General features: G+C 27.6%; 1 protein-coding gene across 5 annotated transcripts in view; it reads right to left on the reverse strand.

Moving 5' to 3' along the window:
* Nucleotides 1-15,329, reverse strand: part of emb (exportin-1 emb) — a 57,186-nt gene that overhangs the window by 14,471 nt on the left and 27,386 nt on the right. For all 5 annotated transcript variants that reach the window (XM_067263790.1, XM_067263791.1, XM_067263789.1 and 2 more), the window contains 13 exons: nucleotides 13,722-13,896; nucleotides 13,472-13,578; nucleotides 13,282-13,397; nucleotides 13,098-13,212; nucleotides 12,900-13,019; nucleotides 12,728-12,782; nucleotides 11,372-11,445; nucleotides 5,304-5,462; nucleotides 2,355-2,558; nucleotides 2,139-2,277; nucleotides 1,965-2,068; nucleotides 1,805-1,882; nucleotides 1,550-1,706 (listed from right to left, as the gene is read on the reverse strand). In XM_067263790.1, coding sequence (XP_067119891.1) covers nucleotides 1,550-1,706; nucleotides 1,805-1,882; nucleotides 1,965-2,068; nucleotides 2,139-2,277; nucleotides 2,355-2,558; nucleotides 5,304-5,462; nucleotides 11,372-11,445; nucleotides 12,728-12,782; nucleotides 12,900-13,019; nucleotides 13,098-13,212; nucleotides 13,282-13,397; nucleotides 13,472-13,578; nucleotides 13,722-13,896 — 1,603 coding nt within the window. The remainder of the gene's footprint in view (nucleotides 1-1,549; nucleotides 1,707-1,804; nucleotides 1,883-1,964; nucleotides 2,069-2,138; nucleotides 2,278-2,354; nucleotides 2,559-5,303; nucleotides 5,463-11,371; nucleotides 11,446-12,727; nucleotides 12,783-12,899; nucleotides 13,020-13,097; nucleotides 13,213-13,281; nucleotides 13,398-13,471; nucleotides 13,579-13,721; nucleotides 13,897-15,329) is intronic.

Raw genomic sequence — 15,329 nt, forward strand, 5'->3', positions numbered from 1 at the left:
TTTTTGGATGCAGATAGATTGTTTAATGTTTAGTTGAGATAATCAGGACCATAACTGGCTGCAATTTGAACTTTAGTTTTAACCTGTTCCATTAACTTCAAGAACTGGTCAGCTCTAGTGGCAAAATTTGGCCTTGACCCTGTTCTCCAACTCCTTCATGGATCCAGCTTCCCAACTCCTTCATGGATCCAGCTTTCCAACTATATTCAGAAACTTTTTACTTTTATTGGTACCAAGATCTCTCAATTGGTCTCAGTTGCAAAACATTTGGAACATTGGCTTCACATGAGATGTAACAAATTCCATAATGGTCCAACTTGCCAATTGTACCATGAGCATAATATAATGGGCAGTGGCTATGCCTGGCCAGAAAACATATCCTTGGACAGGGTAGTATTTCTTTAAGAAGGATATTCTGAACATCTGTAGTCACTTGCCTAACCACTTGTTTACAGGAATCCAGGATCTCTCCTATACATCAAGTAAACCATGATACTTTAAAATGACAGCCTTTAGAGTGCTTATAAAAAGTGCATATGACTAAGATTAATAAGTTGTGTGAGGAACTTGCTTATATCTCAAAGATTGCAGAAGAGTTGAGATATGAACAGGAATTAGTGGAATGTCTAATAAAGGGATATAAAGAAGGCACCCAGGCAAAGAGAGATGAGGAGGTTATGAAGAGCTATAAAGTAGTGAATTATAATGAATCTCTTAAGAATATTTATAGGAGGATAGCAAATGATGCAAAGATTAAGCTTTATTATAGGAGGAATCCAACCTTAAATAAGCATTTCCAAAACGACAAGGGCAAGGTACACCCATGGATGTCATCAGGCATGTACAGTATACCTGTGGGATGGCAGACTAATCAGACACTTGAATATATAGGGACCAGAAAGCAGTCAATGAGATACAGGACTACAGTGCACCAGCATGATGCAAGAACAGGTTTCTTGTCTACCGCCCTAGCTATAATTGCATTAGAAAAAAGGGTTGAGGTAAATTGAGATAATACAAGAGTTGTTACATCAGTTCTGAAGGATAACTTTATAAAACATTTGAAAAGCTTAGAAATATGTAAGTTGATAAGTAAAGGCACATGAATAAATTTAATAAATTTTAGAGACCAGATAGAATTGCTTGGGCTTGAAAAGCTTGGTTTAAGATTTCCCAAATAAAAGGCTAAATTGTATTCTCATATAGATTTATGTGTATTTTTAACCAAAATCATGTTGATGTATTTGTTTTTAATTTTATTTGAATTTGTGTTCAAGAACAATATGTTGTTCTTTTCCACAAATTATAAATGTACAGTACATTAGCCTGAAGATCACTATTTAAAACAGCAGAAAATGTTAGCTTGATTTGCAATAAAGTGTTCACTGATTAAAATAACAATATATTAACCTATTCGATTGAGAGATTGTTAATTTTATAACTCAATCAGATGGCAATGTTTTTCTTTTTGTTTGATTCATTTAATACAGCAAGAAAAATCAGAAATATAAAGAATTTACAGTTATTTATAGAAAATATTTATAAATACCATGCATAAATTCAAACAATTTGTTTACAACTGTTTTCAGAAATTTCCAATGTGCACGCAGGAACCTTGGATATTGTCCAACAACATACATTATATTTGATGCAATAATTGCTTTGTTATCTTTCCCTCGTTTCTGTTCACATAAACCAAGAAGATCCTAATAAATAGATGTAAAAATAAAATTATAACTCTTACAGAAATATAAATTATTTAGCATAAAAATTTAATATAGATGTTTTAAATTAATTATATTACTTTTATAACAGTGACTAGAAATCTCTTTTCATCTTCCTCATACATTGCACCACTAATTGAACCTATAGCCCAACATAACTAAAAATTTTTAAAAATTAGATATGTTATTTCCACATATAATTAAAAATAATTTAAAATTATGATTAAATTTATTACATACTGTATTCAAATTTTTCCATGACCATTCTGTTCCATTAACCTGATTATGAAGCTTTTCTGTCATAATTCTCTCAGTATCATTATAGTCCAGATGAGTGAGATATACTGAAATGATTTATTATTAATAAGTATTAATAATTTAAATATATTATTGATATGATTCATTACTATTTACCAAGAGTCTCTCTCATGTTTTTATATAACTGAATTGAATCTGTATCTTTCATAAATTCTCTAACAACCTCTCCTTGTTCATTTTCAACAACAAGCACTTCTTCAGGTTTAGCCATTCTCCCAATCATTATATAACGAAGCTAAAAATAGAAAAAAGCATATATAAATAAAACCACTGAATTGAAAATTAGGCATTAAATATCAAAAAAGTTAAAACCTTTGTAAGAACTGGTTGATATAACTGTCTTCTGAGTGGCACAACTGAATTAGGACCACGTGGTAAAATAAGTGGTGTTGCAGAAACACCAGTAAAAGGATTCTCTCTGTACAAATCTGCTGCTAATGCATTCCAATATTCCAAACAGATTTTAAAAATTTCTACTTCTTCAACTTCTGATATCAAAAGTAAATAATGCAATGCCTGGGGAAAAAGATGAGATCATCATTTTCAATAAATACAGGAAATGAAAATGTATTATTATTCACAGAACCAACTGTTTTTAATTCATAAATAAAATATATATAATAGCAATATATATATAAAGAAAATTTTTGTTTACAAAACAAGAAAATCCTTACTACATTGGAAAATTACTTAAGTTAAAGATATGTCAATGAAAAATTTTATATATATATATATATATATTACAGTAAAATCTCAATTTAACAAACAAAATTTCTAGTCCGTATGTCATATGCGAAAGTTAACACACTGTTAATTTTAAAATGCTTTTCATATGTAATTAAGTTTTTTTCAAATCCAAGAGTCATTGCTCTTAACTTTATGCTACATGAATGTCTCAATATATCATCATCTGAAGATGAATAAATAGGAAATTTTTGGTTGTTTGTGTCAAATTTAATTTGTTTTCTTTTTAAGATTATTTATTTGTTTAGTTAAATACAATTAAAGTGTATTTTCCAAAAAATGCTAGTTTATTTCAATTTAGATTATATACTATTACAACTGCAGAACTAGTTAAGTACATAAGCAATAATACATATAGAAAACTCTCCAGTAAAATTAGACTTCTCATATATACCTAAGTTTAATTACACAAATGTATCTATATAAATAAAAATAGATTAACTAATTTTTTTAATTTTTAACACATGCATTTGGAAAACCTATTTTATTATGTAATAGACTCAGCTTTCATGGACACCCCTCACTCAAATTAGTCCACTAAATCAAGGTTTTACTATATTTTATTCAATTTAATAAAATAAATTATGCAAAATTTGTAACTAACTAAACCTAAGAGTCTTCAAATATATACTGTACTTTCAGTTTTGAAATTTCAAATAACAGAATATATTATATAGATCTTGGTGTCAAATACTCAGCTTAACCCTTATGCAATCATTTATTGATATATTGTCAAGCAGGAAATTAATGACAACAAACACTTGTCGATTCATTGTCAATCTAAATATGTACGATTCTTATAAAATAGTCCATTCATAAATGGCACTACACTACTATTTGTTATTCTGTACACTGTATTTTACATATTTACTACCAAATGGCATTTTATTTTAAGTATATATAATTTTCGAAACAGGAAATTTCTGTGTCAAAAACTGTTTAAGCTTATTTTGATTGAAATGTACAGAACAAAATGGCATTCGTGCAGGATTACTCACAGAATTTAATTATATAATTGAAAAATTTTATCTGTGATAGAATTGTTGTAAATTATAAATAACATTCAAACTGTCATTTCTAACATACTTTTTTTTTAAAGAAATTTTTTACGCTAGCAAAAAGAAACTACTTCTGTAAACAACTAGAAGTAATGTATATACGTGAATTTTTTTTGTATGTGTATGATAATAGCTGGACTTTTTGCAAATTTTTGAATAATATAAGTACCTTGAGTGAGTAAAGTTTGCAGTGACAATTTTCACACAATGAACAGTGAAATGTCATGATTTTAAAAGGGTCAAAAACAAATTCAAAATAAAGAAATCAAAAGGGCAGTTTTATAAAAAAAAAAAAGTAATTTTTACTATTTTAAATTTTTATTGTCTAATTCCTATTATTTTTATAAAAAATGTTCCTATTTACCATGTCAAATTATAGTTAGAGTTTAATCCCAATTCAGTGCAAAATTGGTAATTACTATACAAATTTGTCAAGTTCATTCTGAATTTTTAACTTTCATAATGTCTGGTGGTTCAATTCAGAATTACAAATTAATGCATTTATTGAAAGAATTTTTTAAAAATCTATCTGTCAATATGAATGAAAATAAATTATTGAAACTGTGTCTAAATTTTAATTTATTAGGTGCATTTTTTATATATATAAATAATCATTATTACAAATCTTTTTTAACAGGTTGTGTTATGATTCCTACTTAACCTGTCCTGTGTTATTCCCGACAATTCTCAGGGTCGTGACCTTGACTGTTTGACCCGAGATATCTGATTACAGTGTTGATATGTTTGAAATTATAACAACTAGATGTCGCTAGTCGTTATAATTTTTATATTAAAACTAACTTCCAAAATATAATTTTTCTTGTTTTTATATTTATTAATATATCTATTTTGTTTCTAAAAAATAAAAAAATAATTTCAGACAATAAAATAGCCATGATTACTTTTTTAAAACAAACGTGTAATTTTCATTAGGCTTAACATCGACAAAGTCAACATGGCATCACAGGCAACGAGGAAGAATTTCGACATTGGATAGGTTAAAGTTCAATTCTAGACTTTCACAGCCAAATTTTTTTTTTATAATACTCCCATAACTGTTCTATTGTTCTTGGAATTACTCCCACAATTGCATTAAATTCAGTTTCTATTTTATTCCATTCTATTATTTAAAAATAGAAACTCAAAATATTGTAAGTATACTTATGCACAAAGAGTAAAAAATTGTTACAATGTGCTGTTTTTGTTTACACTACTTGTGCTTTTTACATTTAATCAATTTTCTATATAACAAATTCTCTGCTTCCTGGAGACAATATGTTATATGAAATTTCAACCGTATTTTGTTACCCTTACTATTTTCTCACAAACAATATTTTGGTTTGAATTTTTCAATCATATAAAAAAAAAATACATACAACACAAATAATGAAACAAAGTATTTGATTTTATTTTATCAAAATTTTCAAAGTTCATTTAAATAAAAAAACTTAATACTTACTGCAAGTAAAGTATCTTGTAAATCCGAACGTTTCTCAATCAAATTTCCATGTTCTTTTAAGTAAGTACATAAAAATAAACTTAAATTTTGTATAAATTTTTGTTCTTCATCTTGACCATTAGAATAAGCATCTTTAATATTTGTTGATGGAGGGAGCATCTTAAAAATAAAGAAGAGTTAATAATAGAATGCAATTAATACAGATTATTATTATTTTTTAATCTTTCAATTTTATTATTATATTCTTATATAAAAGTGAAAATTAATATCTAATTTAGTCTGTCCAACAAAAGATGTCTCTTTCAATGCCATTTTTAATGAATGGTTGGTCAGTCTTGTTGATGGCTAAGATACAACATGATAATTGTGATGCTAACATCATTATAAAGTAAATTTTGAAACTAAAATAATTGTACACATTTAAGATAACATCCTTGGCTTCACTGTGCAATATTTCATCTTGTTTATACATGATGGCAAAATGATGAAAATTGGTGGAAATGCTAACAAGACTAGAAGTAAAGATGACCTCATTGATTTAATTTTTGTTACATTTTTTATACTCTTGTAGAAATTCTTTTTACGTTAATTGAAGTAGCATTTGTATAAAAGTTAAACAGTATTAAATAATTTTCAAGTTAAAAACAAGTAATAACTCTTTCTAAACAGTAAATAAATTAATGAATGAAACTAAATTTTAACATGGCTGACTGGTATACTCCATAAGATGTTTGCCACATAGAGAAGCTCATCTTTTGTTGAACAAGATCAAACTACAAAAAAATTTGAATTATTCATACATATATACTTTTAAATCAATATTATCCTATCTAATTCAGTGAAAAATTTTACTAGCTGAGAGGAAAAAAACAAACCTGCATAATACAATAAAATTTTTTGTTATTTGTAAATATAACTTCTTTTTTCTACAAATACACATGGTATAAATATAGGATTCTTATAAAACCAAAATCACTATAAAACAAACTACAATAGAGATTTGCTTTCAACCACTTAAATTCTCATGAACTTCATGTTGATTCATGTTAAGTATAGTTTGAAGATTAGATGACAGTAACAGCCAGAGAAAATTGCATATTCTATATAACCTGTGTTCATTGTATTATATATATATATATATCTACTATGTCACAGGATGTTTCTACATAACCCAGCAATTCAGGACAAAGTTTGGCATGCAACAAGCTCCTTCAAAATCACAAATACACAAATTGACACAGAGTAGAAACCATAAGAATCCTTATGGACAAATGAAGGAAAAAAAAATCACCAATTCTGAGGCTGCTATTTGTGGTGGTTATGTCAGACTGCAAAAGTTTCATAAAAAGTCTATGGAAATTCTCTCAAGAAACAAGACACTCTTATTTGACATGTCAAAGGACAGTAAAAATATCACAACTGAAATCATATAGATCATCATCAGTGCATCATTTATTGATAGGCAAAAAATAAAGGCAAAAAAATTTAGATATTGTCTGTAGTGCCAAGAGCTGATATGCAATATGCCAGAAGTACTCAACATTATGTGGTTACCAATGAAGCATGAATTCATCTGTTGGGATGCATAACTCTCAAAATTCCAGAATTTAAGCTGCCACAAATCCTCATGATAATCAAAAATCATTATGTAAGTGGAAAATATCAAGTGGAAGTATATTGTGCCAAATCTTGTCCCAGAATTAAGACACAAAGACCTAGTTTCCATTCAGAAAAAACTAACAAGAGGTCTTGCTCACCTTTCCCAGTACTCAAACAGGATGTTAAGGGGACCAGAAAGTATGATAATTAGGCTGCAATTTGAAAAAATTGTATACCTATAAATTTCCACGGTTGCTGACTATTGTCTATCTGTCCTTCCTTAATCTCTGGAATGGAGTTAGATAGCTGAAAGTCAAGACCTGATATGGAAAGCTTAGGAGCAAGAGGTCCCAATTAACTACATATGAACTGATTCAAACTGAAGTCACATTATTTCAATTCAAAAATTCCCTGAAAGGAGTTAGACAGATAACCAGCACAACTCTATTGCTAGCAGAAAAGTATGAAGTACAGGAGCAAGACACTGCTAATTTGAGGTGGAGAGCATATATTTTAAATTAAATAAATTAAAAATATGATTAAAAATTGCAGCCTGGCATTGTGACTATGTCACAATAAATAATTGCTAGTTTTGAATTGTACTACATTATAAAATTTAAATAACAACAAACATCTTAAGACAAGTAATTTTTTAGAATTATTAGAAATTTCTCTATTTAGAAAAATATATAAGTTTAAAAGACACTAAGACATATTAGCACAAAGTTAAAATTGGTGTCACCATCTTTTATGAAATTTTATTTAAAAATAATTTTATTATTAATTATTATAAAAAGCAAAAGGCTTAATTTTGATGGTAGAGACGAGTTTTTAAAAATATTGTAAATGCCAATAAATAAAATTTTCACTAAGCCTGACCCAATTCATGTGTGGACCCCCCCTCTAATTCTATATATAGGTCATTGAGGATATTAAATTTTGGTGGTTAACTCGCATCTTCAGACATATGTATCCAGCAGATACATGGCATTTTTTTTCTTGAATTTCTCAAAAATAAATAAAAGTTTAGCTGCGAGCTTTGTAATATTCCTCAACTGATATGTTCTGAAGCGATTCCTACAGTGATTTTCAAGTTTTACGACTTTTTTAAAGAGAAATATTACAAAAAACAATACTTTACTACCACCTGCAATAAATTCTCTCACAGTGTGAGAGCGCTGTACTCTCACGATTGTTATGTGCAACAATTGCAATTCAATAAAATAACAATGTAGAATATTTAACCTATACCACAATGCTACACATTCTATCTTTTTCTCCTGGTTTCAATAACTGGACCATTCTCAATTCATTTCAAATAAGTCATTGCAGCTTTTTTGACAATGCAATTTTCTCACTTTGGTATTATCACCTTGCTTTCTTGTGATCAGAGCATGATAAGAAATTTAATACTTTCAATTTTGCAACAATTAAACTTCATGTTCATTATGTTGCAATACCATTTAGTAATTGTGACCAAACATTTATTTGGTAATTTTATCAATATTTTACATATTATTAAAAATAAAATTATAGAATTCATTACTGGAATACTAGTGGTAAATCTAAAAGAAAACATTCCCCTGAGTGCAAGAAAACAATTTGTTAGTCATTTGACCCACTACTGACAGAGAAGAGTTTTTTTGAAAACACAGTAATATAAGTATTAAAGGTTCATCACCAATATCCCATACATAGAAATAACCCTGTCAAGTTTAAAAATTTTTGATTCATCCAGTCCTGAGATATATGTAATGTAAAATAGACACTGACACAAACACAAAATTTTAAAATTTTTTTCCTATAGTTTTGGACTCCTTGAATGTCAAACAATCAAGAAAAACAAAACAGGGGAAGCAAAAATTTGACTGATTGCCATACTTTCTCTATGTTATAATCTTAAAGCCAAGAAAGTAAAAATTATGGACACTTTGAAAAACAAACAGAAAATAAAAAAAATTCTATTTATGCACCAATTCCATTTTCCAAAAATACAGAATATCCAGAAAAATTCCTACTATTAGCACTATTGAAATGACTCCAGTATTCCAAGATGAATGTAGTATAACTGATAACAAATTATTAGTTATTTCCAACTTATGATAGAATTCCATCATAATTCAAACATAATGGGGTACAATTCCAAATGCCATACATAAGTCTATATAATAATAAATCAATACCTTTTACATTTTTCCAGCAAGCTATTTATTTAAGATATAAACAAACATTTTTGGTTTATTTCTTGAATCTGCTTCAGGTTTAGCATTCGAAAATACCAAAATATTTGTTAGAAACTAATCTATCAACAAGTAAATTAATGAGTTAAGACATGCCATGCTTATTTTAGTTAAAAAAATATTTTAAAAAAGGTTGCATATTTTGCTATAATTTGCATTTTTGAGTATAGCTTGGATACTCTAAAGAAACCATTCCACAGCACCTAGATGCAGAAATGGAGATCAAGGAAAATCAAATTTTACATCATCTTGTCTAGAAATACTAACATGGTACATTCACATAGGCAGAATTGTGGAGCAGACCCATAGATCATCCTGTAACTCAACAAACTGCTAGCACATAGACTACATGACATGAGCTATGATTCATACAAGACTAAGCTGAAACCCATGTTAATATCAGTTTAGAATAGGAAGTGGTTATCATGGGCCAGGGACCAAATGCCTGGATGGAAACTCAATAAAAAAATATAATTTGGTCTGATGACTCGTCCTTCCTTGTTGCATATGAAAAATTTGACAAAGAGTCATCAGATGGCCCAATGAAGGGCTTGCCCAAAATTGTGTGAAGCAAGAAGTCAAGTGTGGGAGTGCTTTGACTATTCTGGCACTGCAATTTAATTCTTTGTGATGGGATTGTTAATGCACAATACTACTAGGCAATTTTACATTCTGTGACCTGCCTACATCTGCAGGGAGATCTCATCAAACTGCATACTGCTCACTCCACTACTACTCGGTTTTGATAAAATTTGGTACAAGTCCAAGTCCCCCAAATTTATCCAATCCAAATGCAATCGATGACCAGTGGCATATGTACTAAAAAAAAAAGCCCCAAACAAAAGATAAGCTGAAGACAGTACTTCAAGATGCATGGCACAACATTTCACAAAACCTTTGTTGTCTAGGCATCAATGTAGGCACAAGTTATCAATATGTATGCTGAAAAAAAAGAACCCACAAAATGGTAATTATAGGCAAATGCAGGGAGCACATAAATTGATTGTCTTTATGTCATGAGCAAATTGATATTTCCAGGCATATATCATGATGCCTGTTAAAGTGTATGTACTGTACTGATTTTTATTGTAGAGCATATCTCAAGTGGAGTACTTAGTTTAGTAAAAGTTTCCTTACAAATTGCAAATGATTCTGCTTTTCTTGTTCTTGAAACAGTGCATAGAGCATGAATAATTTACTGCCATAGATAAGCTATTATTACTTTTGGAATGTATCTCATATATTCAATCATGCATTTATAATGTTAAGATATTGCTATGCTTTTATTCTAAAAAGCTTTAAAGCTATTTACTTTCTTCACTACAATTAATTAAAAAACATAAAACAAGTATTATTTAATTTATACATCAATATTAAAAAAATTAATTAATGTTATTTTAAAATTTGAAAGCCTCAATTAAATAAATTACACATATTTAAAAATATTTTGCTTACTATTTTTAAGAAATTAATTTCTTCAAAATTGTACTTTTAATTCATATTATATTTTATTCAATTTCATGATGATAAAATTACTTAGCTTTGTTATATAATAATTAGATAAAACCAAATATTTTTCTACTGTACATAGAAGTGATTTAAATATTTTACAAAAATACTCGTTTTGCACTTTAATTGTTCATTTGTTTAACTTGAATGTTTACATTCAAGTTAAACAGCTTCTTGAAATGCATTTTACTGTCAATATAACTGGATACAATAAATATCTTCTAATTTTTAAATTTTGCATCAGTTTCAGAATCTTTTTCTTATTGACATATATCCATACGTTCATCTACAAATTATACAGCAATTTAACTAGTAAATTTTTTAAAATGTATGTATATTTCTATAGCCTTTTTTATATTTCCTCTTCTTTACATGTAACTCTGCTAATCTGAACTTTTTACTAATCTAAGCAATCCTGTACAATTAGTTTATATTAGAGAGCACACTATCATACAATAAAAGCAAATACGATGCTAATTAATGTAATAATATTTTATAATAAAAATTATAACAATAAGATTATAATGAAATTAAATAAATATTTTAATTTACATAATCAAGTATTTCTCTTCAATTTAACAATAATTTTAATTATATTCCAATATATAAAATTTTTGGTAAAATACTTATAAACAATTGACATTTTTAAAATTATATTATGATGAGTCACATTCATGTGAATAAACAATCTTTAAACAACAACAATTTATTAATAAATACCTGTTCTAACTGGGCCATAGTTTGTGTAAATAAAAGAATAAACATTTCATCATAATGACATGCATTAACACCAGCTAAAAAGAAAAAAAATTATTACATTAATAATTCTATTAAAACTGTATCCATATTAGAATGAATCACTATTTAGATGAGTACAATAACCATATAGTAATAATTATTTCATCTCTTAATAACTCATTCTATATGAATTTAAATTTATGTAAGAGTATATAAGGAAAACAACTATTATCTTCCATTTAATATACACCTATTCCTTTATAGAAATAACACTCAAAATTATTATTAACTAAGACTGTTTTACGTTTATTGTACAAATAAATATAGAAAAAAATAGAATAGCAAGTTTTTATACTTTTTAATTGCTATTTAATTTCGGTAACAAACTGATTTATTAAATTTTATTTTTTTTTTAAATTTGTATTTATAATGAACAATATTTAATTTTCCAAAAATCATAAGCATGGTAACTTTTTTAATTTAAAAAAACCATTTTACATTTTTATATTTACATGAAATCATTAAAATTTATGATGATTAATCATAAATGCATGCTTTATTTTTCATTATATTGCATTTTGATAATTTTTCTTTAAATATTTTATCATCAGAAAATAAACTTTTAGAAATAATAATAATAAAAAAAATAATAGATGATTTGAAAACAACTAGAAAGTCATGGTTACCATACTGAAAGAAAACAATCAATAAAAATATTTTACCTCCCACCACTATACATTATAAACATAGCAGTTCTCAATTGTGTATTGCAAAGTCAAGAGAAGTTTATGCCAAAAATTTGGGAATTTTTGTTCATTGTTGTTTTGTACACTTGCTTTTTTGCCTTTATCTATGATATCAGCTAGGAAAATTCTATAAATAAAAATAATAAAGTTGAATGAAATGTTAGAAATAGCTAGCAACAGTTTGTTGAGTGAGAAGGGTAGAAGGTTACAACAACTTTCTACACTAACACAACAATGAATAAAAGATTGAGAACCACTGCAGCAACATACACAAAACAACTGATCCTATTTAATTTAATTTTCTTTAAAGAATAAAACAAAAGCCTTTGTTTTTATTTAATGCATTATGATAATATCAAAAAGTATTCTGTACACTTTTAAGAATTCTTCAGAATTTTTTAAAAAAGAAACACACATTTTATTTTTAGATCAAAAGGATCATAAATAATTCACACATTACACTTTGTAATTGTGTCAAAACTTTTTTGACAATTTTTGCAGATACATTTTAATAAACATCACAATACAAGTCCAAAAGTAAGATTTATTTATCTTTTGTAGCATTCAAAATAAATTTTAAAATAATATTTACCTATTTCATTCAGACACTTCAATGTAACATTTCTGAACATTGGTACATTTAAAAACTGCAATAAAAAAAAAAATTATATTTAAAATTCAATATATACAGTATACATTCATATTTAAAACAGACATAAATAATTCAAAGCATTGCTTATGAATAGTAATAAAAATGGCAATACCTTATAAATGAGAGTGCTTATTAATTTTGTTTCAAATATATAACCAAGAGGAATCCAGTTTAAAAATCTTAAGAGTGTTTCTAATGTAGCATGGACAAGTAGAGCATTCTGAGAATTTTCCTTTAATAAAAGAAATTTAAAATATAAGTATTTTATAATGTCTAATTAAACAAATTTTTAAAAAATTAAGTTCATTACCATAACAAACTGACATAATTGAAAAATCTGAGAAAATTCACTACACATAGTATCTTTCAAATGCTTAGCCTTTGCTTGCGTCATTTGTCCACTTGAGAAATCAAATACTTCTTCACTATAATAAGAATTTAATATATAATCACCAAATTTTTACACACTAAAATGCTTTACAGAAATCAAATACCTTAAAAGTTTCAAGATATTCATATTATTTTGACAAAGGCTTTCATTGGTTTTACTGGCTCCTACAATATCACTTATAAAAGTTGGCCAATTTTTTGGCCACTCCCTTTTTAATATCTAAAAAACAAAATATATTGATAAATTAAAATTTTATAAAAATTTCATTTATTTGTAGTTTATAATAAAGTTACCTGCACTAAAATCATATTCAATTTATTTAAGTAAACTCTTTCCTTTTCCAAGCTTTCAGGATCAGAGGATGTTTTAATTATCAAACCAACAATGTATTTTTTTATTCCTAAAATATATGCATAACATAAGAACAAAATAAAAATTAATGGTGACTATAACAAATATAATAAAGAAGCAAATCAATTTGTATGCATCTTTCCTCCCCCCACACGTTTAAAGAATATCATATAAATATATCAAATGACTAACCTTCACACTGGTGCCTCGGAAGAACTTTCCATCTAGTTTTTATAACATTCTCCAAAATTTGCAAAGCATAATATTTTGTTTGTTGATTTTTAGAAAATTCTAATATAGTATCTACCCTTGTCCAAGCATCCGGATGTTCTTTTAAAGTTGTAAGCACTTCCTGTGCAATTCGTTGCTGAAAATTTAATTCATTTATTATTTATTCATTCCAAATTAATATTCAAATTAAAAATTGTTAAAATAAAATCCAATCTTATAATTGAGATGGGTTGATAATAATAATAAGTGCAAAGTCCAAATGGTTAGGAGTTAAAAGTTGAAATTTGGTACACAGTTAGGGTACATTATGAGAATGTACAGTACACTAAAGCTTATAGCTGTGAATAGCAAAAGTGAATGCAAAAAGCGATTTTTATTTGCTTAGCAAAATTGACCCATACAACCAAAAGCAAAAAGTGATTGCAAATTTTAAGCTGCCAATCATTTGCAAGCAAGCGAAAACATCTAAAAAAAAAAAAAAAAAGGTCGCTTCTGATATTCTGTCATTAACCACATTTGTTTATTTATTGAGAAAGAAAGACAAAAAGAAAACAATTCTGGATGAGAGAAATATTAAAAATCTGTAATTACAACATTTACTCTATTGAATGAGAAAGTTTCTGTAGCCATCTTGAAAACAACAAGAACCACGTGACAGATATTGGGAATACGATTGGTGGCAAAATTTTTTTGCTAGCAAAAAAGCTTGACAGTTCCAAACTTCAAAGCAATTTGCCGGAAACAACGTCATGTCTGACGCGTTATTTGCACTGCAAATTGCACTCAGTGTGAACTAACCTTAAGAAGAATTTTTCAAAATTCCCCCCCATGGGCAAGTGTTAAGGATTACCCTGAAGAACTCTGCTTCTACCGTACTATTTTAGATGCAGTTTTTTGTGTTTTTGCAGGAAATCAAACATATTTTTAGACCCATCTAAAAATTCTCTAATTAGCCTCGGAAGAGGGGAACCTAATTCTTGCACCTGGTGAAAACAAGTAAGATCGGCTATAATCTAATAATCTTAAATCATCACCATTGTTACTTTTTCCCAAGCAATGCCAGACTCATCTGCTAGTTTTCTTATATATATCTGGATTACAATACAGTGTGTATTTTTATACATATGTTCTTTTATTTCATATGTATAAGGAATATCGTATATATTTTAATAAATAGTGCACTGTCTACTTTTTTCATCTTGCGGGCGGCAGCTGCACCATTTATTAGACAATACCGTTTATGCCAAATTTATTCAAATAATAGTCATGACTATTATTAAAACAGCTATGTGTTTTTTTCCACAATTATTATTTTACAGCATCAAAATTACATCCAGTGTACTAGGAAATGTCAACTCAACTTTAATGTTATGCTAATCAGCATTCATTCTAAGAATGTGCACTAATTTCTTACTTGTAAATTTGTTTTCTTCCACAATTAAATGATCTACTCTGTGTTCAAGTGCTTATATGTTCATATCAGCAACTATTATTTTTATTCTTTGCAAATTGGGTGAAACTATTATTTGAGAACAACTATTAATAGAATAAAGCCAGTAACTTTTTGCT

Source organism: Centruroides vittatus, unplaced genomic scaffold, assembly GCF_030686945.1.
Source record: "Centruroides vittatus isolate TY-2023 unplaced genomic scaffold, ASM3068694v2 contig_18, whole genome shotgun sequence".
Taxonomy (NCBI): domain Eukaryota; kingdom Metazoa; phylum Arthropoda; class Arachnida; order Scorpiones; family Buthidae; genus Centruroides; species Centruroides vittatus.